This window comes from Macrobrachium rosenbergii, chromosome 21 (assembly GCF_040412425.1).
Source record: "Macrobrachium rosenbergii isolate ZJJX-2024 chromosome 21, ASM4041242v1, whole genome shotgun sequence".
NCBI lineage: Eukaryota > Metazoa > Arthropoda > Malacostraca > Decapoda > Palaemonidae > Macrobrachium > Macrobrachium rosenbergii.
The window spans coordinates 61,921,187-61,947,015 of record NC_089761.1 but is presented as its reverse complement, the minus strand read 5'-3'; the positions used below and the strand labels follow the sequence as shown (position 1 = coordinate 61,947,015).

The window sequence follows — 25,829 nt, the reverse complement described above, 5'->3', positions numbered from 1 at the left end:
GAGAGAGAGAGAGAGAGAGAGACCTACAAGTTCAAGACAATTTTTCTGAAATTTTCTAAAAGCCTGAAGCTCTCACTTTTTGATAAAAGATCTGTGAATGGCCAAAAAATGTTAAGACCTCCAGATTTTTCTGAATATTTGGCACAGCTGTGTATGAAGACATGGGTGATCTTTTCAAGACGGCAAATTTCGGAACTACATAGTATGCATGCGATTCTGTTAAAAAATTATCCCCAGTTATTTATTTTTACTTAATCTCTAGAGGCAAACTATGACCTTACATACTAACAAGAGTTTACAAAGTCTTTTAATCACAAGGGCATATTTTCTGAAATTATTCAGGCATTAGTTGTTTTTATTAATGTTTTATTTCCGGGGTTATCAAAAAATGTAAAAGAATTTAAATGGAAAGGTAATTCTAATCCATCATCAACATGAAGAAGTGTTGTGTTATTCCATTAAAAAGAAACAAACAGGTAGACTTAGAGTTAAATCACAGCATAAGCATTTGTGCAAACAGAAATGAGGATGCTTAGGTACAGAAGATATTGGGGATCCCGCCCTGTGAAAGGCTGGGAAATTCAGAAATCAGAGGTGCCAGGGGGTAAAGATTACTGATATGATAAGAGAGTCGAAACAAGATAGTGTGGGCATGTGGTAAGGGTGAGTGAGGGGAAGGGAGTGAAGAGGGCTTGGGTCGAACCTGCTACGGGTATGTTGTTTATGATTAAGTTGGTGTTATGCCAGCATGGGCTCTTGCTCACAGAGCAGCCTGTGAAGGTAAGGGTAGATGGTCAAGGGGGAGGCAAAGGATTAGATGGCATGATAAAGTGAAGGAAGATTTGAGAAAGGTTAAGTGGAGAAATATGCTTTCAATACAAATAATTGGAGAAAATGCACTAGGGCAACTGACCCCCTTAGCCGAGAAACAGCAGAGGGGAAGAATGAAGAAGATAAACGTTTGAAAAAATGCACCGTCTTACGGAGTAACTGAAGAAAGCCACAAGAAACCGCTAAGGCTCGGGTTCTGAAAATCCTGCTGTCGTTATGAACAGAAACCTGTAGAGGTTTTGGTTATGCAGCATACTGGAGATTAAACCACACAGCATAATAAAAACTACTATGATTTCAACCGATTTCTTATATTCATTGTAAAATAGTTTCTCCCTGAATTATTTATAAGCACAAAACACGAGGTTCTATATTTAAACCCGATAGATGAGAGACTGTTATCATTGGCCAAAATGTCGTCTATTTTATTATTTTCCTTAAGATTTTTAACTGAGTGTGCATTTGATAGGGGTCAGGTTTTTACGTTGACTGGTTGCATATTTGAAGATCGCCAATTCTGTTGATATTCCATGGAATTTTGAATAGTGCATTTGTTTTCTTGACTTATTAGCACCTTCTTGAATGAGTGGTCGGCATCTTTGAACAATGGTGCATTTGTTGGTAAGTGGACTTGTCTCACATCATTGCTACACTAGTATTCGGTACAAATAGAATGTTGAAAAATTAGGCCAAACATAACATGAGTAAAGAAATTCTCAAGAAACAAAATCCATGTTTACATAAAAATGGCTTCACAAAAAGTCAGCCTGCCCTGGTATATTATTACAGGTCATTTTTCTAGGTGAGATTTCCTTATCCTGAGAAATGCCAGAATTCCCAACCGGTCACTGCTGTCTCTGCCTCCAAGGCCGACTAATTTAAACATGGAATGGCTCTCACTGAATAGTACATTATAAATTAACCTATTTTTTTTTTCTGGCAAACTGGACAAAGGATAAGTATAGGATACTCTATGGTCAGGGTAAGTAAGAGGCACTATTACCATGTTGGTGATTTACTAAAAAGCGTCTTAACCATAAGGTCGGTCCAGGACAACTGGCGTTCGTGCCAAGATCTTGGCGCAGACAGAACTAGGTAGTGTGTGGCTAACCATAGATATAATAACATTCAATTGGGTAGTATTATTAATATCAGTGACATGATACATATTTATCCTACATGCCCCCCACACACTATGCATTACTCCAAAACACGGGTAAAAACTCCCTGTATTTGTGTTCTCACGATTCATGGGATTTTCTGTGGAACATATCCATACATTCTTCACAAAAGATTCAGCAATTTGTGGACTTTTTCGTCGAGAAATATTCACTAATTAGTGTATTTTGATGTTATTTTCATGACTAAATACATTTTTTATGATAAAATAATGATTTACCAATTTTCAAATATTATTAAGATTAATAAGATTAAATAATAATAATAATAATAATAATAATAACAATAATAATAATAATGATACTGTAAGATTAAATAATATGCAATAAGATGAAATAATGTGTAATGTTTATCTCTCTCTTTCCCCCTTCCTATTCCAGTTCTCTCTCGCTCTCTCTCTGAGATGAGAGAATTTTTATGGTAAGTTTATTTGTTTTGTATGATAAATAAATGATTTATCTAATAATAAGTACTAATGTTTTCAATAATAATAATAATAATAATAATAATAATAATAATAATATACTGTAATTACAACATTTATGCATTTCTATAGTAAGTAAATGAACAAATTTAAACAAACAAATTTCACCCCCAATCTTTTTTCCTGAGTCGTGGAGCTCATGGGGGAGGGTGAACCTGTCAAATATGTCAAGTAACCTGACAGCAAAGGTTGGGTGGTCAGTGTTGCCAACCACTAAGAAGGATATGTATACTGAAAATCTCTCTCTCTCTCTCTCTCTCTCTCACCAAAGGGTAGAATGTGAGAAATAAATAGATAGCTATACAAATAGATACTTAGTTCATAGTGTTTTAAAAATGTAAAGGTACATCTTTGGAAGACAAAAAAGAAGCATAAATTTGTTTTGTTGTTAGTTGCTTAAAGAGAAATGGATTAACATTCCTGGAGAGATTAGAGAGATAAACTGTCTCTCTCTCTCTCAGGAAAAAATAACTTATAAATTTTGTAAAAAATGGATTAACATTCCTCAAGAGATTAAAGAGATAAACTCCCTCTCTCTCTCTCTCTCTGCCCTGCCAGTACAAGGCTGGCTGAATCTGTCGCAACTACAACCCCCATCGCTTATCAAAGTCTAGCATCTCAGTACTCACCAAGTTCGTCCCCCCATCAGTGGAGATCTCCTCCAGGGTACCCCAACGGCAGAACAACCTCCACAATACAGGGATGATTTTCGATGATGTCACACCATTGCCAAAGTGTAACAGTTCCAGCCACCCTGTTAATCTGTCTGCATACGCTAAATAGCATTTATTATCTAACTGAGAGAAATCTGCTACTGTTTTCTGAAATGGATAAATTCGCGGTTGGGTGGGAATGAATGGTTCTCGTTGTTGGGATAGTGAATTCTCATTGCACGTCGTACATTTAGACCTCTGAAACATTGCCTCTGCCTCCATCCCAGGCCAATGCACCGACTGCCATGCCCTGCGCAACATTGAATCTGGGCCTTGGTGGCCTGAGTGTAGATTACATGCTACCGTGTCCCAAATGTATAAGTGACCAGTCCACTGACACAGCTAAGCCGTTCCTTTACCTGAAAATACGGCGTTAGTGTAGGCACAACCTTATTCCTACTTTCTGGCCAGCTGTCGTCTCTTACCCTTTTCAATAATAACTCATAATCCTCATCTTTGCTGGCAATTCTCTCAATCACTGTCGATTACTAAGACATCACTATCCACGTCACAGAATGATGCAATCATTGCAGCAGACATTATCCTGCATACCTCTTCTGTTTCTTCCATATCTACCTCTCTTGGTGATGCCGTTAAACTAGGGTACCGGGACAAGGTATCAGCAGCAGTATTTCTTTTACCTGCCATGTACTTCACTGAGAATTTATATGGAAAGGGTTTTTTCTTTCGAATGGAACAGTTTGGGATTCTCATTGTGTTTTAAATCTCGATTGCCAAACAACTTAACCAACAGGCGATGGTCTGTTACTAGAAGTAGGTTAGAGCAGCCTAACAAAAAGAGACACCAGACCACAGCCGTCGCCTCCCCTCAATAGATGTGGGAAAGGTGCGTGGCTCAATTCCTCTTTTGAAACAATATGCCTGCTGTACACATCCCCATCCCCTTTACTCCAGTCAGTCATAACAATGGCTGGTCTTTTCTTATAATAATGCAGACCCTCAGATATTAATCTACACAACTCATATTTAGCATATTCGAATTTAGAAATCAAAATTTCAACCCAGTACACTTTTTTTGCTGGCCCCCATATTCAATAATTCCAGAAATGGTGCAATGACAGGAACCGCTGCAATGAAGGGAGCCAAATGATTGAACAGCTCAAACCACAACTGAATATCGGATATGGTCGGCTGATCAGGCACTGGGAACTTCATTATAGCAACCAGTTTATCACCCAAAGGCAGATATTTATCCCACTCAATGTTATAGCCCACAAAATTCATAACCCTCTGACAAAACTGGAATTTATTTAGGTTTAGAGCCACACCATTCCTCTCACATGCCAACAATAAATCAAAAGTACAATATGCCTATGCTAGAATCATGCAACAATATATCATCAATACATTTAAACTTCCCTGGGATATCTACAATTACATCATCAAATCTTTTGGTGTATGCATCCAGGGCAGCGCAGTGCCCCATGGGTGTGCGACAATACTGATACCTCTCCCAAACAGTTATGAAAGTTGTAAGCTTTTGACTTTCTTTGTCCAACACTACCTGATGGAATCCCAGTGTAAAGTATGCCCCAGGATACTTGACACCATATCAAATGGTGCAACCATACGATGTGTTTCCCTTTTACAGCATGCATTAAGTTTTTGAAAATCTACGGCCCTCCTCAGGGTGCCATCCTTTTTGCCTACCGCCACCAAGCGGGCACACCACTCAGTTACCTCCCCAGTAGGCACAGGTTGCAAGATATCTGCTAGAACATCTTTGTCTATCTGCTTTTTAGCCTTTTTCCCCAGTGCGTAGGGATAGTAACTGGTGTATGGTAAGCATGTGGCACCGCACCTGGTAACAGGTGTATGTGGCGTGGTTTGCCGCTCATTATGGAAAAGGGTCTTCTATTCACATTAAATGTACCTGAGAAATGTTCCAACAGCCATTGTTTAAATAGGGGAATGTTATCCTCTGTGGGGTGTGTGGCAGCTCATTGGGTCTCTTATTAACACCCCCTATGCCCAAAATTTCATTCCCATGAATATTAAAAACTGTGTGATTGGGGAAATTGTGATCCACCAACCATAATGATTTGCATGCACTTAATGACAGAAATAACTTACATTTCCCATTGACAAAATACATACACTCACTTGTTGACATCCTGCCACACTTGTTAACCTGACAGTACCCCATTACACTCATCAGACCTCCTGCTGCATGTTGTAGCTTTACTTCCGCTTTATTTAGATTTTTCACATCAATTCCCAGGCTCTGTGCCTGTACCGACCCAGCAATGCATACCTCAGCCCTGGTATCAGCTACAGCCTCTAATGTGCAACTTTTATTATCTTTAACACACGAAACCATGACATTCAAATTCAGTTGCGTGCATGATGCAGCACTAACATTTTACACATCTCGATCAGACCTCCCAGCCACTGACATCATCTTCCGTTTAACCTGCCGTCTGCTGCTGATATTGCTCGCAGCAATGGTGCCCATCGTACCATCTGATGCACCCTTGCCGGGCGTAAGACTCTTGCTCCCATAGCAACGATTAGCAAAATGTGCGATTTTTCTACAGTGAAAACATTCCACACCGCTAGCAGGGCAGTTGGCACAGCCCTTCAGGTGCAGTCTTGCAAAAACGACATTTTATGATAAAATAAAGTTTTATATATACTTACCCAGTAATTACTTAGCTAAGAGTTTCTACTCGAACAGCAGCCTGAATTTTGAATTCTGCAGTAGCAATTTTTTTGTTTGTGTAGGTGACAAGACCCCGCCCACTTTCGGGGTAAGATAGAGGAACAACACAGCCAACAGCTCAATTTGTTTATGCTAAAATGTCCATGCGGGGGGAAGAAGGTGGGCTCCATCCGTAATTACTGGCTAAGTATATACAGTAAATCCCCCGTATTCACGGGGGATGCGTACCACACACCCCCGTGGATAGCTAAAATCCGAGAATACTTAAAACCCCTCTAAAAACACTTAGAACCCCCTATTTTGATAGTTCAAACACAAAAAATCTCTAAAAATGCTTACACCTGAGTATTTTAATTGTTTTATCACAAAAAGTGCATTTACTCATGAAAATTATATGAAAATAAGGTAATTAGTGAATATTTCTCAGTGAAAAATACTGCAAATTGGCAAATTTTCCACAACTAATGTGTATATACTGTACATTCCACAGAGAAATCCGCGAATAGGTGAGTCCGCGAACCATGAGAATGTGAATACCGGGGGTTTACTGTGTACAACTTTATTTTATCATAAAAATGTAATTTTTATATAAGTAACTTACTCAGTAATGACTTAAGCTGATTCCACATTGAAAGGTGGTGGGGAATCATGGCCAACAGTATAATACCCCAGCACATGATAAGTTAATGACCTTGAGGAAAAAATATTGGCTAGCATTGTGGCAATGCTTGTTGTTTCCTTACCTGGTGAGAGAGCTGCTGCAGGTAGATACTGCCTCTGGTTGGTGCTCATCTTAACCTGTAGTGATGAGGCGGTATGGCCAGGATCGCCTCTACTGAAGTGGGATACTCTGCAGCAGAGGACTCTGAAGGCTGACAAAGTATACAGAAGGAACTTTGTGGCGAAGTCATTACTGAAGGCCAACAAAGCTCAGACATCTGCCCCTGCCCAGGGTACCACTATACAATCAAAACCAAACAACAATATCACCTACACCATATACAGTAAAAAACATGACCACTACCCAACACTAAAACTGAAGGGCACTCCAAGTATCTTGTACACTCCAGGCTTCCCCAGGGCTCAACACACATTCAAGGCAAAGAGACAGTAACATAGGAATGGATACTTCCTACACTTCCTCACCCAAGACTATGCCAGCTATGGATACAGGTCCCAAGGTACTGCAGTTCTCGTATATAGTTTCAACATCCTGCAGGTAATGCATCGCAAAACCGATTTGCTTCTCCAGTACGTTGCCTGTAGAATGGATGAGACGGAAAGGTTGAGCTTGAAAGCTAGATGTAGCGACTGCCCTTACATAGTTTGTCTTAACCTACATGACTTTCAAGTCATTCTCTGCTACCTGGGAGTGTGATTCCATAATGAGGTCCCTCAAGAAGAAGGATTTTTAACTGAACACCACAAATTTGAAAACTGTCCTCTAATTTTCTTGGTTTGGTGTACGGAGCACCTGAGGGCTCTTTCCTCCTCTTCCATCCCTAAAATATCTGATAAGCTTTTAATGGTGAAAGAATGAGGCCGAGGTTACAAAGGGTTCTCATTCTTTGCTAAAAAACCTAAGGAGAAGGAGCAAACTACGTCTCCCTGAAAAGCCAATCCTTTTGTCAATCGCGTAAAGCTCACTTACCCTCTTCACAGTGGCCAGAGCCACAAGAAAAATAGTCTTCCTCGTTAAGTTCCTCAGAGAGAAAGAACGCATGGGTTCGAAGCATGGACAAGACAACCGCTTAAGCACTACTTCTAGATTCCACGAGAAATTCTCCTCCTTTCTATATTTGGAGATATTGAACGACTTAATAGGGTCTGAAAGATCTTGATTAAAAGAAATGTTGAGGCCTCTATGATGGCAAACAGAGCTGAGCATTGCTCTATAATCCTTTATAGTGGAGGAAGACACATCCTTTGAAGATCTCAAATAAAGAAGGAAGGTCTCTCGCTATCTCGCACAGAGAGAACAAGTGAGTTCCCCCTTGATGCTTTATGTAGACCAAGGCCATGGTGTTATCTGCATGTACCGTAATCGTCTAACTGCAGACTTCTGTTGCAAAGTGTCTTGGTCACAGGTAAACTGCTTTCAACTCCCTTAAGTTGATGTGGAGCTCTTTCTCCTTTGGGGACCACCTTCCTGAGACATCTTGGTTCCCAAGGAGAGCTCCCCAACCTAGATCTGATTTGTTGGAAAAGGAGTCTAGGTCAGGGCTCACCAGAAGGAGAGATTTCCCTTCTGTCAGCCTTTCTTCAGACCTCCACCAACACAGGTCCTCCTTTATCTCTGTTGTAATTGGAATGAAGTGAAGGTCTTGATGCACTTTCCAATCCCAACAGGTTCTCAGGTAAAACTGCAGTGGCCTCATATATGGCCTCCCCAGCCTGACAAACTGCTCCAAGGAAGCCAGAGTGCCGCGGAGACTCATCAATGAGTGGCTGAGCAAGAACGAAGGGAGAGGAACAGGTTGACTTTCCTTAGACAGTCCTCTACTCTCTTGGGGGATGGTGAAGCCCGAAAATTCAGAGTCTATCTGAATCCCCAAACAGAGAATTCTCTGAGTGAGAGTCAGTTGCGATTTCTGGTGGTTCTGCATAGTTCTGCAATAATCCTAGTTCTTGAGTCATTAGAATCATCTTCTGTAAGTCCTCCATGCAAACGTTCCTTAGTGGAAGAACGAAGGAGCCAGTCCTCCAAATAGAATAAGATCTTCACCCCTGCTAAATGAAGCCATCCCACCAGGGGAGCGAGTACACACGTAATAACTTGTGAGGCAGTCGAGAGACTAAAACAGAGTGCTCTGAACTGAAATACTTGATCCTTAAAGACAAATCTGAGGCCCTTTCTTGAATCTTCGTGAATGGGGATATGAAAGTACGTGTCTTGCATGTCCAGAGAGATCATCCAATCTCCCTGACAGATGGATGCAAGCACCGATTGAGTTGTCTCCATATTGAATTTTGTCTTCACCATGAAGACATTCAATGCACTCACGTCGAGCACCAGTCTCCATCCTCCTGAAGACCTGGGCACTACAAAGAGCCGATTGTAGAAACCCTTTGACTCGACATGCCTTACTATCTCTCTGAGGAGAAAGGAAACCTTCTCTGAGAAGACCAAATACCTCTCCGATCCTGCCGTCAATATGACGGGGGTGTTGGTCAAGGGAGGCCTCTCCCTGAAGGGATAGAATCCCTCCTTTAGCACTTTGACTACCTACTGGTCTGCCCCTCTTGAGCTCCATCTCTCCCAGAAGAGAAGAAGCCTGGCACCCACTGGGCCATAGAGGACTGGGTTCTCACTTGTGGGTGGATGGTTTCCTAGTAGACTTCTTGATCATTCAGGATGTAAACCTAACTGTACCCATAAGTCTGGATTGTGATCTCTGCCTGCCCCCACGAAAGGGCCTTGGCTGAACAGAAGATACCAGAAAGCTTAAAACTTCAAAAGTCTTAAAGAGACTCTTCAACAAGTGATCCATTTCTTGTGCCGAAAAGAATACCTTCGCAGAAGAAAGAGCAGATCTTCGTCCTGTGTCAGTAAGTCCTGAGAAGTCCCCTGGGAGGAGGCAGCCACTCTCAGGGAACGAGCTTCCCCAGTGGCATAGGAAAAATAACGAGAACGTGAAAGATGTGAGGGTGGAATACTGAAGCAGGCCTTCCCCTGCTCCCTCTTCTAGCAAAGCCAGTTCTCCACTTCACATAAGGCTTTCTTGGATGATAACAAAAGAACCAACTTTGGAAGTCTGACAGAGTCTGAAGGCTGACTGCTCATCATGAACAACGAAGCCGGGGATGTGGAACCGCAGGAGAGAAGAACTTGAGAAGTTTTGTAGCAAGAAACCTAGGAAGCGACGCATATGGAGATGTGTATGAGTCTTGGACAAAATCTTCGGCATCCAAAGATACAGGAGACAAGGGAGGATCTGAGGAAGGTGCTGTAGATGCTGAAGGTTTGTGAAGAAGCTGAAGACTCCTATCCAACTGGCGCTGAAGAGGAGCCAATGATGGATCCAGACCCGAGGAAGACGGAAGGTTCGCAGTCGAACTGGACGAGGTTGGAGCCTGGAGCTTGTAAGATGTCAAATTACATGCTGGTGCCACTGAAACACTGGTAACTGTAGGAATAGACAAAAGTTGGTGTGTAGGCGCCCTAAAGTGACAGGGAGGCACTGAATAACACTCAACAGCTACAGTGTGCGTGGCTTCATCAGGGCGCTCAGGCGCTTCAAGCACTCAGGTGCTACAGGCCGCTCAACAGAAGGTAGGTGCTCAGCTACTACAGGGCACTCGGGCCCTACTGGGCACTCAGCATGCACAGGGTGCTCAGATGAAGAACTAAGTTGCTCATGTGAAGCAGGGAACTTGGAGCCTGAAGGAGAACGCTTCCTAAACGAAGAGGAGTGTCTGTACACTCGTCCCTGGCGTCCAGTAGAGGAGAAGCACTCAGGGCTGTCCCACTTACTGCAAGAAGGTTGAGGGCTGAAGGGAGGCTCCCTCAACCTTTTGCTGGGCAGCGGAGGAGACTGAGCCCTGAAAGAAGAGTGTCTCTACAGTGGGCAAGACTCGTTGGGAATGCGCCATTGGCACCTTCTGCTAGGAGATGATTCTCCTGAACTAGACGAAAGCTGATGCATGTCCGAGACGCCTTTCCAGTGGCTGTCACTTGACACAATCTGGGATGCTACAGGTTGGTCTGAGGGAGGACGACTGCCCATGGGCTGACCCCACTGACCTCCCTTGGGCTACCGGTATATCTCCTCCCTGGTTCAGGGGAGTATGGCAGTGACCATTGCCTAGGAGAATCAGTGGGACAAGCAGCTACCTCTTCCACTAACACTTCACTTTCACTTTTCTTTTCAAGCTTATCTATAAGGACACACATCGATGCCCTTTCTGATCAAACTTATTTTCTATGCTGGCGAAGCGATCGGGTTTGGATGTGCAGGAGCCAGGGGAAGGAGTAGGTGGTCTAGGAGAATGAAATGATGTAGGAGAGGCAGGAATAATAGGAGGAGAGACGACAGGAATATCCTTATTACTAAATTTAGAACTAATCTGACTAGCTAACATTTCACTGGCTTTAGCGGCCACCTTACCCTTACAATCTCTCTCAAATTTAGCTAAATGAGAAGCCAAGGTTTTCCACTTTTGTTTGCCCCATTCCCTGCATTCGACACGTTAGATTAATTGTACAAATTTGCTCTCTGCAATTTGTGCAAAGGGTATGAGTCATAAGTCAGTTTTGTCAACTGGATATTGCAGCCTTTGCTGCAGTACCGGAAACTAGAGGAGCTAAAGTCAGACATACCTAACTAGCTATCAGGTTAAAATCAATATAACAGTAAAAAAAACAGGAATTATTTCTAAACAGCAATGCCAAAAGGCTACCATACCAAAATACTTCACTGGATGGGAAGAAAACCAACATTCCAAAAACCAAGCTGCTTTGTCAACAAAGTACACGGACGTTACAAGAATCTTACCCCAAAAGTGGACAGGGTCTTGTTACCTAAACAATCAAATGAATCGCTACGTGGAATTCAAAATTCAAGCTGCTGTTCCAGTAGAAACTCTTAGCTAAAGCAATTACTGAGTAAGTTACTTACATGAAACTCACATTTCCCTCTTACCTTGGAGCTATATTTTGCCACATCTGCCTTTTTTCTGGTATTTTGTTTTCACTGCCACTATTTCTTCCAGTGGCAATGCCGATTCCTCATCCCTCTTGATGCCCACCTTGTTGAACTCTCTTCACTTCCCTCTTTTTGTGTGGGGCCCCTGCATTCTGTACTGCCCCCTCAAATGCCTTGTATTTTGTCATGATTGCACTAACAGAATTGTATGTAAGAGATGCATCGCACCGATCGCGGTCTCTTTCGAGCACACGTGTGTGTACGTCATCCTTCGGAGGGACCAAGACAAAAACAAGAGCATCCCGCTTTCTCTCTCTCAAGGAACGCAACTTATACCATACAATATTTCCGTCTGTTTCTCCCTAACCATTGTTGTCTCGATTTATGTACAATCACCACTACTTGCATTGCCATGCAAGCATTCTAATCATGTACTCATAATGTTCCACCAAATCTTCTGTATCAAACTGTATGTATGTTTCTGTTTGTGAAGACGCCAAACGTCTTGCCATTTCACATATATTATGCTGCTGCATTGTATTCATTAATCTGTCTCGAATCTCATGCAATTGGCCATATGTGGAATTTCCTGGCCTTTCCATTGATATATGTTTATCACTGTACGTTTATTGTCTCTCACAATTGCCATCTGTTTGTATGCTGACAAACACAGATGTCCGAACATTACCTCTGTTTTGCCTGTCTGTGTGTAGATACTACTTTGCGGCTCGCACCGGCCAATAACAACTTCGAAGATTCTGTACATTCATTTAGTAAGGAACCACCAATAAACCAGTCCACACCCAGCCAGTATGTCACTCTATACCATCCTTATATGTATTTCTCAGAGTTTTCTAAAATATCCTGCTTTAACCTTTGATTCCATATGATGCTCACAATTTTACATGCCAGCACATATTCAAATAAATCCTCTCTGCACTTGGGGCACAGAAACACACACTCAAGGGCTTCCCGTTGGCACCTGTGTATGTATTCCTTTGCCATTTACTCTTCTCTGTGTCTTCCTGTGAAGAACTTATCCCACACAACTGCTCTGTTTGCTGTCTTCATGGTTATTTTCCTCAGGTGTCCTTCTACCCCTAGAGCATTCCAAGTGGCTGGAGAGAACTGGGCGTCTATTGCACTTTACAATTTGTCTTTGCAGAGTAGCCTGATATTCATTATTGCCGCTTCGTGGGGAAGCTTGCTGATTTTTATCCAATCTTCTTTAGATTGCTTCCAGTGTCTGAAATCCTCCACTGGCATCACATACAGGCAATTCTTGGGGGAATATGCTTGCTGTTCCCCCTGCCTTGTGCTGAATTATTCCCACCAGTTCGTATGGCCATACCTAATGCCTGAACTAATGTATTTAGATCCACTGTTGCTGCATCACTGGTGCCTCTTCTGGTGTCACTTGGTCTTAATAATCTAGGGGTGGATTTCAGCAATCTTCTATGAAACCCCGACATTCTGCGTAGGTAATACTTTGGCACTGCACCATATAGGATACTCTATGGGCAGGGTAAGCAAGGGGCACTATTCCCGTGTCGATGGTTTATTACAAAGTGTCTTAATCATAAGGTGGGTCCAGGACAACTGGCGCTCACGGTATTATCTTGGCGCAGACAGAGCTAGGTGATGCATGGCTAATCATAGATATAAAAACATTCAACTGGGTAGTATTATTAATATCAGTGACATGATACATATCTATCCTACAATAAGTATTCATTAATGTCCCACAGTACAACAACTGAACATGCAAATCTGGAAACAGAAGGTCTAGACATTAATCCATTCACCATGGCACGATACCAAAACTAGGATATTATCACGCTCAAGATAAACTCTGTGACCAAACACAAGAGAACCTCAGGTATTGTACGTATGTATCTATGTGTGTGTATTCAACTCCTTTTTCTATCCCATCTCTTGTCACTGAAACACTAATTAAAGGATATTAATGAAAATCTCATGATGATGTCCAAAGTAAAAGAATAATTCTATGCAAAATGATAATGAAGCATTCTTTATTAAGGACTGTCGCTATTTGACTAGAATTAAATGTTCTGATGTACTATTAATAGAGGAGAGCTTCTGAACAACAATAGTAAGTCCAAAGAAACATCCTACCTGCACCTCCAGCAAAATCTTTGTATGACGCCCAGTAGGAATATTGTGTGGCATCCCAGTCAAACATAAGTCTTGAGAACAAGTAGTATGGAGGTTCTGCAATAGGAAGATGACTGTAATCAGTTTCTAGTGTATCTGTACACATCGACACTATTTTCATGATACTTAAGGAAAGACAAAACTATGGAATGAAAATAAGCAAGGTACTAATTGTTAACTAAAAGATACTGACCTTCACAGACAAGCAGTACAATTTCAAACAGGGCTTAAGTTAATATTGCTAATTTTAGTTCAGAATTTACATAAATTTTAATATGCCAAGTTACGCAAGAAACATGGACAAATTAGCATCCACGTAAGAGGTCTTTTATAAAAAAAATGTAAATGAATCCTAAAATAGTTAGGGAGTCTGTGCTTAAAGAAATATTACGATCCAGCCATCTAGCCTAACTATGATATGTTAATAATGAAATATTAAATCAGTGCTTCTCATTTCAATGTTAATTTTCGGTGTTTAGTGTTGCAAAATGACAAATTTTTCAAGTAATTTGTATTTTTCCTAACTATACAAACCTGGGGTCTTTATATAGGAATTACCTTCAGCGCAGCTGGAACTGGCCATTTAAATTTCAAACAAACTGGTAAGGTAGTTAACCAATGTGTGACTGGGTGGGGGAGTCTCACCTGCCCGGTCCGTAGAGAGTCACTTTACTTTCAGGCCAGGTATAAGCTTGGTGTCAGCTTGAAGGGTGGCATAAGGTGGGCATTTAACTAAAAAGATCTCAGGTCTGTTTGGTTAGAAAAAGACAAATTACTTTAAAAATCTGTAATTTGTTCCTACACAATATACAAACCTTTCAGTCTTTATACAGGAAAACTTACTTCTTGGTGGGAGGAAGCTGAGTAAATTTCTGAACTGACTGTTAGTTTGCCACACCTAGGTCCTCTTCCTGGTCGAGAGATAAAGGAAGAGGACCATGCCTCTGACATAATGAACGAGGTATAGGAACTGCATGTTCAATTGTCAGACTTCTGGGAACTTTCTCAAATAGCTGGGTATAAAAGCAGCATCATTTGAGAAGAAGGCTAAGTTGAATCTTTGTGTCAGAGACAGTGATAAGGCCATATATAAGTAATGGGTTCACATTGTCTGTCCTTCTCTTCCCTTGCTAGAGAGAGGGGATGGTTTGCTTCTATATATCTATTAGATTATAGAATGGATACTCAGTTATAGAAAACTCGCCTGCATTGACGCCCATTCCAGCTTCGTGACGGCTTGATAACCTACCTGTCCATAGGGGAGTGTAAAGTTGAAGGAAAGAGGGAGGGGAGGAGGACCAGTCACTCACACCCACACTCTCTCTTGCACAACCATACACCTTAGACAAGATGCTAACTGTCCTCTTAGAGGAGCCAGGTAAGTGACACAACTTGTTGAGCAGCCACCACAGGACCCAAGGAAAACGTGTCCAGGGACTTGTGGGCAATATCCCGAAGGTAGGAGGTGAAAGTGGTCTGGTGCGACCACACTCCCACCTTCAGAATCTGACTAATTGACAGATTCTTCCTGAACACAAGGGACAGACCAACGCCCCTGACCTTGTAAGCTCTTGCCCAGAATGCACTGGAGTCCTCCTTGCCTGATGCAGAGTACGTCCGTTTAATTGTTTCAAAAAGCTAGAAAGAGACAGTGTTCCTGGACACCTCTTTCTTGGTCAAGCCAGTGCTAATGAAGAGTTGTCAATACTCAGGCTAGAGATGGCGAGTCCTCTTCAGATAGCATCACAGCACTCAAACAATACACAGTAGCATCTCATCTGGACCATTACCAACAAAGTCCTCTAGGGAGGGGATCGTTAAGGACTCAAATCTGGCATCAGGGACCAATGGATTCTGAGTCTTCGCTACGAAATCGGGGACGAAAGCAAGCATAACTGATCCCCATCCCCTCAAGTGTTCCTCATCAAAGGAAAGTCTGTGCAGTTCACTTACTCTCTTCGCGGATGCCAGGGAAAGCAGGAAAACAGTCTTGAGGGTCAGATCCCTGTCTGACGACTCTCATAAGGGCTTGTACAGTGCACAAGTCAGGCTCCAGAGTATGAGAGTCACATCCCACATAGAGGGCCTGAGTTTTCTGGGAAGGCAAGACCTTTCCAAGCTCTTTGACAGTAATGATATCTCCAGCGAGGAATAGATATCCATGCCCCTTACGCCTTAGGCCCAGGGCGGCCCTATAGCCTTTAACAGCTCAGACATAGAAGAGCTTCTGTCAGCGAAGGAAGACGAGGAAATTCGCTACCTGGTGAATAGTAGCTCCAACTGGAGTGAGACCCAGTCCACAACAACAGCCACAGAAGATGGCCCATTTCCTCTATTAGACTGCAGCAGAGGACTGTTGCAGGTATCCAGGCATCTCTGTTGCTGTGCGGTGAGAAAAGTCTCTCGCTCGCAAGAGATGCCAGATAGTCTCCAGCCGTGAAGTGCAAGCGACTCCACAGACTGGTGGAACTGTTCTATGTGTGGTTGACACAGCAGGTTGTGCCAGAGGGGACTCTCTCTGGGTGCCTCGATGAGTAGAACTAGCAGGTCTGGATAACATGCGCCATGTGGCCATTTGGGAGCCACCAAGGTCATTCTGAGCTTCCTGGTGATCATCACCCTCTTGATTACCATGTGAAGCAAACAGAACAGTGGCAAGGTGTAGGTATCCAGGTTGTCCATTGGGTGTTGGAAGGCGTCTTCTGTTGCAGCCCGTGGGTCAGGGATGATTGAACAAAACACCTGGAGCTTTCTGTTGTGCCGGGTGGCAAACGGAGCAATTGATGGGCACCCCCAAAGATTGAATAGCCTTTCCACGACATCCATGTGAAGTGACCATTCTATTCCTATCACTTGACCCCGCCGACTGAGCTTGTCTGCCACCACATTCCTCTTGCCTGGAATGTACCTGGCTGATAGCTCTACCGAGTGTGCTACCAGCCACTTGTGCACCTGCATCGTCAACTGGTGCAGCGAAAGAGACACTAGGCCTCCTTGCTTGCTGATGTATGCAACTACTTTGGTGTTGTTACTCATCAACACCACTGTGTCCCATCACTCGATCCTGAAACACTAAGAGGGCCAGGAAGGCCGCCTTAAGCTCCAGGATACTGATATGAAGGCACTTGTCGTCTTGGTTCCACATACCTGAAATCAGCAACTCCTCTAAGTGTGTGCCCCATCCCTCGGTCAAAGCGTCTGAGAACAGAAACATCTCGGGAGGGGAAGTGGGCAGAGACACTCCTATTATGAGGTTCCTGTCATCCAGCCACCAAGCTAAGTCCTGTCTCACCCTCCACAAGAGAGGGATGGGAAAAGATGGAAGATCCTATGCCGGGGACCAGAACTCCTTCATTCTCCACTGGAGAGAAAGGTGAAACTGCCCATGAGGGACCAGCTTCTCCAAGGACGACAGGTGACCGGGAACGACCTGCCACTGCTGAGTTGGTTGTTCTTGCCAGGATAGGAACATTTGTGCTGCCTTCCTGAACCTGCTGATATGAGAGTCCGAGGGGAAGACTCTTGCTGCTGCTGTATCTATCAGCATGCCCAGGTAGTTTATCCTTTGCTTGGGTATGAGACTGGACTTCTTGAGATTTACCACGCCCCCCAGTCCTAGCATAACTTGAGAAGGCAATCCCTGTCTTGGAGCAACTGCAGATGAGACTTTACCAAGACTAACCAATCGTCGGGATACCTCAACAGACATATCCCGTGTGAATAGGCCCAAGCTGACATAAGGGTGAACACTTGCATGAACACCTGGGGAGCAGTCGAGAGCCCAAAACTAAGTGCCCAGAACTGGAATTTGATATCCCTAAGGACAAAGCGAAGGTACTTGCGAGAGGACTGATGAAAATACGCATCCTTCAGGGCCACCAAAAGCATGAAGTAATTCTCCCTGATGGAAGCATGCACTGAACGGGCTGTTTCCATCTTTAACTGAGTCTGGTGAATGAATTGGTTCAAGGGAGATAGTGTAAGAGGTGCAAAAGAAATGAGCAGGTAAAAGTGACTGCTACTTTATTACAGATCCAGGCAGTTTATATAGCGGCAGACTGGCGCCGAGCCACGGAAGACAATGAGATTGTGTGTGACCTGAGGTCAATAATAATTAACAATAATATACAGCGAGCAAGTACAGTTTACAATATAAAGACAGATAGAATTCCAATGTGGATATAATCTTGATGCCTGCGAATAAAGAAATACAAGATACACAACTGATAATAGGTGATCAAATACATATATAGTTTAACTGATTGAAATCGCGTGACCTGGCACGTTAGGTGTGACTAATTGTATGGCGAAGAAACTGGGAAGTCACCATAGAAAACTTGCTCAGCGGAGACTTAGCGAATGACTCGTTCGCTGGAGACTCTGCTGACGGCTCTGTAGGTGACGAAGGTGACTTTACAAATACTCCCCCCACAAGACGTGGGACACGTCTGATCAGTCTGCATATCTGCTGGGGCGTTGGAGGGTGCCACGGCTGCGTGAGGATAATGGGGGAGCGCCCTGTGCGTGCGGCTGTGTGGCTGCAGGTGCGGGCGGTCTTTTCCTGGGGCGGCTGGGCAGGGGGTGCGCTGCGGTGGCGTCTGTGTCCTCCTCCAGGAGGGCGGGCTTTAACTGGTCTATTAAAACCCAGTCATTCCTCCCGGGAAGAGCTAGCAGGAACACCTTGTTGTTCCGCTCCAGCATGCAGAGGGGGCCCCTGTAGGGCCTGGCCAGTGGCGGGCGGACGGCGTCATCCCTGACGAAGATGTGGGTGGTGGATGGTAGCCCTGGCGGTGTGAAAGTGGTCAACCTGTTGGTGTACGTGCGCTTGCAGGGGGCGAACTTGCCGACCACATCATGGATCCTCTGCAGTGACGGACTGTGGCGATCTTCCGTCACAAGTTTGCCCGGGACTACGAGGGACTCGCCGTAGGTCTTTTCAGCTGTGGAAGGGGTGCCGTCGGCTCTGGGGCCGGTTCTTAAGCCAAGGAGGACCCAAGGAAGCTGATATTTCCAATTCTCGGCGGTGCATTGGGCCATGAGGGACGCCTTCAGGGACCTGTGGAACTGCTCGACCAGGCCGTTGGCCGCCGGGTTGTATGCCGTGGTGGTGTGATGCGTGGTCCCCAGCAGCTGAGCCAGGGTGGACCATAATTCGGACAGGAAGGCGGGGCCCCTGTCGGTTGTGATGTGGTCTGGGACGCCGAAGCGGCTGACCCAGCTGGAAAGCAGGGCCTTGGCACATGCGCTGGCGGTGGCTTCTTGCATCGGTGTGGCTTTGGGCCACCTCGTAGATCGATCTACCAGATGTCAGGAGACATCTGGACCCGCCCGATTGGGGAAGGGGGCCGACGACATCGATATATGTGGCGTGTGACGCCCACTGTGGCTTGGCACTTTTTTTTTTTTTAACGGAACCACTCGCCTATTCCAGACTGGCCCTGATGTTACGTCCCACCTTGCTGGTTTGGCACTTTATCTAGGCACTAATTTCCTGCAGGCACGTTTCGCTGGCATCTTTCTGCACTCCGTGCCAGACGAACTTCTTTGACAGCAGCTTGGCCGTTGTTCTGCCGGAGGGATGTGAGAGGCCGTGAATGATGTCGACCTGGCGGCGGAGGGAGGCTGGGACCAAGGGCGGGGCTGACCAGTACTGATGTCGCAGAGGGGGCTTGGGCCCCGGGGCGAGGGGCACGTCTCTCCACTTAAGGGATGTGACAGTGGTGCGGTAGGCTGGGGTTTCTGGATCTGTGACCTGTTCCCTGGCGAGGTCTTCGTAGTTTACCCCGAGCTGCACTGCATTCAGCTCGATTCTCGAGAGGGCGTCTGCTACAGGATTTTTCTTGCCGGGGAGGTACCTGATGGAGCAGGTGAATTCAGCGATGTCTGAGAGGTGTTGCTGCTGCTTGGAAGACCATGCGTCCCCTTGCTTGGTGAAGGCGTGAACCAATGGCTGGTGGTCCGTGAAGACTGTGAAGGGTGTCCCTTCCAGGAGGAACTTGAAGTGCCGGACTGCACGGTACATCGCGCAGAGTTCCCTGTCGAAGGTGCTGTAGCGGGTCTCTGCGGGGTTGAACTTCTTGCTGAAGAAGGCGATGGGCTGGGGGGCGCCGTTGATGACCTGCTCCAGGACAGCACCACAGGTGACGTTGCTGGCGTCCATTGTCAGCTGGAGGGGGTGTCTGGGGTCGTGGTGTGCCAAGGTGGTTGCCTCGGCGAGGGCGGCCTTAGGCTGGGTAACCCCGACAGGGACTTCGGTTGGCCTTTGAGCACTTCCGTCAGGGGGGCCGTTCTCCTGGAGGTGCTGCAGGACTGCCCGGATGTGTTTTGGTGTTCACTGTGAGACCTGGAAAATATGAGGATGTCATCAACGTAGCAGACGCAGAACTTCAGGTCCCCGAGGATGCTGTCCATGAGCCGCTGGAAGGTCGCCCCGGCATTCCTCAATCTGAAGGTGGAGAAGGCGAACACGTAGGACCCGAACGGTGTGATGATGGCAGTCTTTGGTATATCCTCTGGTGCGACAGGTACCTGAAAATATGATTTTAGAAGGTCTAATTTAGTGAATATTTTGGCTCCGTGAAAGGAGGCCGTGAGGTCCTGCATGTTCGGCAAGGGGTAGTGGTCGGGCTCCGTTGCAATGTTGAGACACCTGTAGTCGCCGCAGGGTCTCCAGGAGCCGTCCGGTTTGGAGGGGGAGGCCCACGGACTGGAGGCCTTTTTGCAGATTCCCATTCGCTCCATCTCTGCGAATGCGTTTGGCCCTCCTGGGGAAGCCTCCGAACTTAGCATGTGTGGGGGGCCCTTAGTCGTTATGTGATGGTAGATGCCATGTTTGGCTGGGGCCCCGGGGACTTGGCGGAGCTCAGGCTTGAATACTTCAGGAAACTCCGTTGGCAGCTGTGCATACTGGTGGGGGGTGACGGAGCAGATGGTGGGTGCCTTGGGTCCCGCTGCTAACAGGAGGGACCGGCAGGAGTCGGTGTCGAGGAGGCGTTTACGCCCGACGTCGACTGCCAGCCCGAAGTGTGCGAGGAAGTCAGCACCCAGGAGCGGGGGGATCCGTTGGCGGCCGTCAGGGAGGCGGTCTGATCCGGTTCATGCTTCCGGTCCTCTTTGGATGCTGGGAAGATCGATCTAAAGGCCCCTGTGTCGACCAGCATCATCCTGCCTGAGACGATGTCGCTGACATAGAAGCCTACTGATTCTGGGCCCTGGGTTTTTCAGTTGCCATGGCGGTCTGTCCTGTTGGCGCCGCCACCCCGTTTTTGAGCGGGCAAAAGAGCAGGGCGGTAGGCAGTTCGGGCGTCTTTGCCAAACCGCTTGTGGTAGTGGCACAGGCCCGGGGAACCCACTTGTTGTAGGGCAGTGGTCGCCTCCTGGCGACGACGTTGACACTCTGCTCCGCGTCTTCTTCCTGCTCGACGGAGCTGACCGATTGTGTGGGCGCTGTTAGCCGCTGCGTAGCCTTCACGCAGTCTGTTAGGTGCTGCGCCGTTTGGATGAAGACGTCAAGGGGCATGGTGTAGGGGTGAGGAATCTGGGTGCGGACGTCCGGGAGGAGCTGGCGAAGGTAGATCTCCCGCGACAGGCTTATTTCTTGCTGTTTTTTTTGCTGCCGTCGAAGTCTGGGAGTGAGAGGAGGTCCTCGATCATGCTCCATGCATCTACCGCGTTGAGATCATGCCGTGGGTTGACGGTGAGGTCGATGGCGCGGGCGGCTTGCTCGGCGATTGGTAGGGAGCACGTCTCGAGGAGGGCCTTCTTCACGATGCGGTATGTGAGGAGGTGTGTACCGGACACCTGCGAGATGAGCTTTCTATATACCTCCTCCGGAAGGGCGTTAAGCACTGTGTCGGCCTGCAGTATTGCATCGGTTAGGTCCTCTACCCTGAAGTGGCTCTCGACCCTGTACAGCCACGTTGTTGGGTTCCTTTGGGTGAACGGCGGCAACTTTACGGACAGGGCGGCCCGTGACTGTGTTGCCGGGCCAGGGATTGTTCGGGGCGCGGGCATGGGTGTGGAGAAGTGTGACAGCCTCGGCGCGGGGGAGGGCATGGGTGAGATGGGAGAAAGGTAGGCCTCCGAGTCCGTGAGGTTCGCGGTTAATTGAACGAGGGAGGGGATGTCCGCGTCCATGCTCGCTCTTTGCCCTCTTACTGGAGTGGGGTACTCGTGTCAAAACGCACTTGGAAGTGCACCGTGTGCGTCCGTTAATGACGCTGGTGATTTTGCCGATGAGAGTCAGCATGCCCAAATGCTGATTACAGCGCCGTCTTTAGTCCGCTAAGGGCGTGAGCAAGTTCCTGGAGCCAAGACTGAGTCGCCGTTTGGGTCCGCTAATGGCTCCAGGACTACTCCTGGGGGTCACCACTGTAAGAGGTGCAAAAGAAACGAGCAGGTAAAAGTGACTGCTACTTTATTACAGATCCAGGCAGTTTATATAGTGGCAGACTGGCATCGAGCCGCAAAGACAATGAGATTGTGTGTGACCTGAGGTCAATAATAATTAACAATAATATACAGCGAGCAAGTACAGTTTACAATATAAAGACAGATAGAATTCCAATGTGGATATAATCTTGATGCCTGTGAATAAAGAAATACAAGATACACAATTGATAATAGGTGATCAAATACATATATAGTTTAACTGATTGAAATCGCGTGACCTGGCACATTAGGCGTGACTAGTTGTATGGCGAAGAAACTGGGAAGTCACCATAGAAAACTTGCTCAGCGTAGACTTAGCGAATGACACATTCGCTGGAGACTCAGCTGACGGCTCTGTAGGTGACGCAGGTGACTTTACAATAGATCAATGACTGGCCTCCATCCCCCTGATTCTTTCTCCACGAGAAAGAGTCGGCTGTAAAAGCCTGGGGACCGATCCGTCACGACTTCTACAGCACGTTTTCTCAGCACTGCTGTAATCTCCCTGAGAGGGAGATCCTTTGGCAAGCCACGTACGTAAGACTGGAGATTATGTTATTATTATTATTATTATTATTATTGAATATTGGATATTGAGTTTGTGAAGACTTTTTATATTTTCCTTATTGCGGACTTCTCTTCAGTGGAGTGCGTGCTAACAGCTCGCCTATATTTGTCATTTCATGGGGAAAAGTCAAAACCTGGATTCTGCTTTATATATTCTGTACAGTTAGTTCTATACAATTGTTGCCATGACGAGTTTCGACAGACTCTTCTGTCATTCTCCAGCAGGAGCTAATGAGAGGACTGGCAGATTACATAGGTCCTTCTGAATTTATACCTTCAGCGGGGTCATGGATGGCGAATTCTGATTGGTTGCAGTCAGCAAACTTCAAGCCAAATTTCTGCGGCGAAGCTCGATCCTGACAGATCTTCGCAACCTGGGAATGTCATTCATTCCAGCTTCCCATTGGCCTGCCCGTTGCGTGATGTCATGCGGCTGACATCATCGGTAGTTTGCTGCTATTGGGCTGCGGATGAATGATGTCATTATCTACTCTTTCTGTCGTAGTTGGGGATTGTCTCGGGCGCCCCGACTGCGACAGAAAGAGAGATAATGACATCATTCATCCGCAGCCCAATAGCAGCAAAACTACCGATGATGTCGCCGGCATGACATCACGCAACGGCAGGCCAATGGGAACGCTGGAATTACATTCCCAGGTTAAGATCTGTCAGTCGAGCTTCACCGCAGAAATTTGGCTTGAAGTTCGCTGACTGCAACCAATCAGAATTCGCCATCCATGACCCCCGCTGAAGCCCGTATAAATTCAGAAGGACCTTATTGCCAGTCCTATTAGAATGACTGAAGAGTCTGTCGAAACGCTGTCGCTACAACAATTGTATAGAACTAACTGTATAGAATATATAAAGCAGAATCCAGATTTTGACTTTTCCCCCATGAAATGACAAATATAGGCAGCTGTTAGCACGCACCTCCACTGAAGAGAAGTCCGCAATAAAAAATAGAAAAAGTCTTCTACAAAATAAATGCAGCTGAAGCAGCAATAATATTCAATAGAACCTGTTTAAAAGAGAGTCTGCTGCCAAATTATATTATTATTATTATTATTATTAAAATAGTTTAACCAGACCACTGAGCTGATTAACAGCTCTCATAGGGCTGACCCAAAGGATTAAAATGAAATGGAGTAAAATGATAAATGAATGAAATTTTAAAAATAAATATGCAAAAAGGCATATTCTTCCACGCTAGAACACACGCATACATTAAATACATACTCTCAAGTTTCCATCTGCATAATAAAAAACTAAAATAAAATAAAATAGAAGTGAATAATGATAAAAATCAAAATAACTTAACATTTTTAAAATTCGGAATTTTTTTTGTTGCCCCATGGACTTTTGTATTTTCATAAATCACTTTTTATACTTTATCAATTAATTTACATTTCCTCATGAATATTAAAACTGGAGCAATTAAAAATGCTGCAGACTCTGATAAAATTTCGCCAATTGATCTATTTCTTAAAGTTGACAACCAATGTTGGTTATATTTTTTGCATTTGCATAACACGTTTTACTTTTATTATCACTTTGCATTCTGAGTATTTGGGAGCTAATTCATGTAGGCTGCTCATTAAGTGTCCACGTGTCAGACGAGTATGGCATATTCGGAGACTTGTTAGAATTACTTGCACATGTCTCTCTTTGGTATGATGAGCTCCATTTTTTAAACTTCCAGGTTTTATTTGCTTCAAATTATTATTTTCAGGTTCTTCATTCCATTTAATTTGTCATTTGTTTATAATGCCTAGTTTTGTGTGTTACATAATCATTAGGAGGGATACTACATTTGATCTTATCATATGGGCTGTTTCTTTAGCTGCTTTATCATCCTCTTCATTACCCTTAATCCCTACATTGGCAGGGATCCAACATGTACTTGAAATGTACTTGACAATACATCATCAATTCTCACTTGAAAAGTGCAATTTGTCAGAAAGTTTTGGATGAACCTGGGTAAATGTCCACGGATGCTGTTTTTATGTAACGTTTTTAATATTGCATAACTCCATGAAATATCATATGCCTTTTCAGTGTCAAAAAGGATGGCTCTAGAAATTTGTGTTCGTTCAATTCCTCTTTGCATATGGTCTTCTAACTTGGATAGAGAATCCAGTGTAGATCTCTTACATTGTGACCCAAACTGAGTTGGAGTCAAAATTTTATTTTCTCGAATGTGCAACGTTAGTCAAGCATTTACCATTTTCTCAAGTAATTTGCATAAACAACTTGTTAAAGAAATTGGTCTGTAATTGTTTACATTACTGGGTTCCTTTCCAGGTTAGGGGATAGGAATAATTATAGCTTTACGCCATTCATCAGGAATAAATTTCGAAGCCTTAAGTGATATAAAATTGTAATAAGTATGACTTTGCCAAAGGTGTTAAGTGGCAGATCATTTTAAAACAAATATTGTCCCCTCTAGTGGCATTGCTGTTCAAGAGAGCATATTCCAACTCTTCCACATCAAATTTTTTGTTATTATACATATCTTCTATTGTTTCAAAATTTATTGTTATTAATTCTATATTATTTTTCTTTGTGTGGAAGTGTTCATCAAAATTATTATTATCTAAATTTTATTATCACTACTTACATTTGTAAAGTTTTCTCCCATTACATTGCTTATTTCTTTCGAATCAAGTATTCTTTTCCCATCTTTTAATATGCATGTCTAGGTGATTTAAAATGATTACCATTTATTTTCCTGAATTTTTCCCATATTTTTTGTATGGGAATATTATTAGAGAGATCTGATACATATTTCCTCCATGAAATGATTCCTCCTTCAATTAGTTCTCTTTTAAATTTTGCAGATATTTTGTTATATAGAGGTTTTAATGTATCAATTTCTAATAATAAATACAACATAGTCAGTTTTCACAAATTTCCTTCCAATATCGGTATTGTTTTATTCATTTTACTGAACTTTCTATTCAAATTATCCAATCTTCTTCCAATTGGTGTTTTATTTTTATTAGTTCTGTTAGTTTTTCAGACCACCATGGGACTTTGTGTTTTGTTGGATGAAATTTTTATTTTGATATTATCAGCAGCATTTTTATTGAAATCAACAAGAAATCTATTTGTATCATTATGAT

The 25,829-nt window shown here is 44.4% G+C and overlaps 1 protein-coding gene across 1 annotated transcript in view; it reads right to left on the bottom strand.

Annotated features, from left to right (window-relative positions):
* The window catches only part of LOC136850244 (proton-coupled folate transporter-like), a 344,294-nt gene that overhangs the window by 75,609 nt on the left and 242,856 nt on the right, over nt 1–25,829 (bottom strand). The window contains exon 8 of the mRNA XM_067123914.1: nt 13,672–13,767. Coding sequence (XP_066980015.1) covers nt 13,672–13,767 — 96 coding nt within the window. The remainder of the gene's footprint in view (nt 1–13,671; nt 13,768–25,829) is intronic.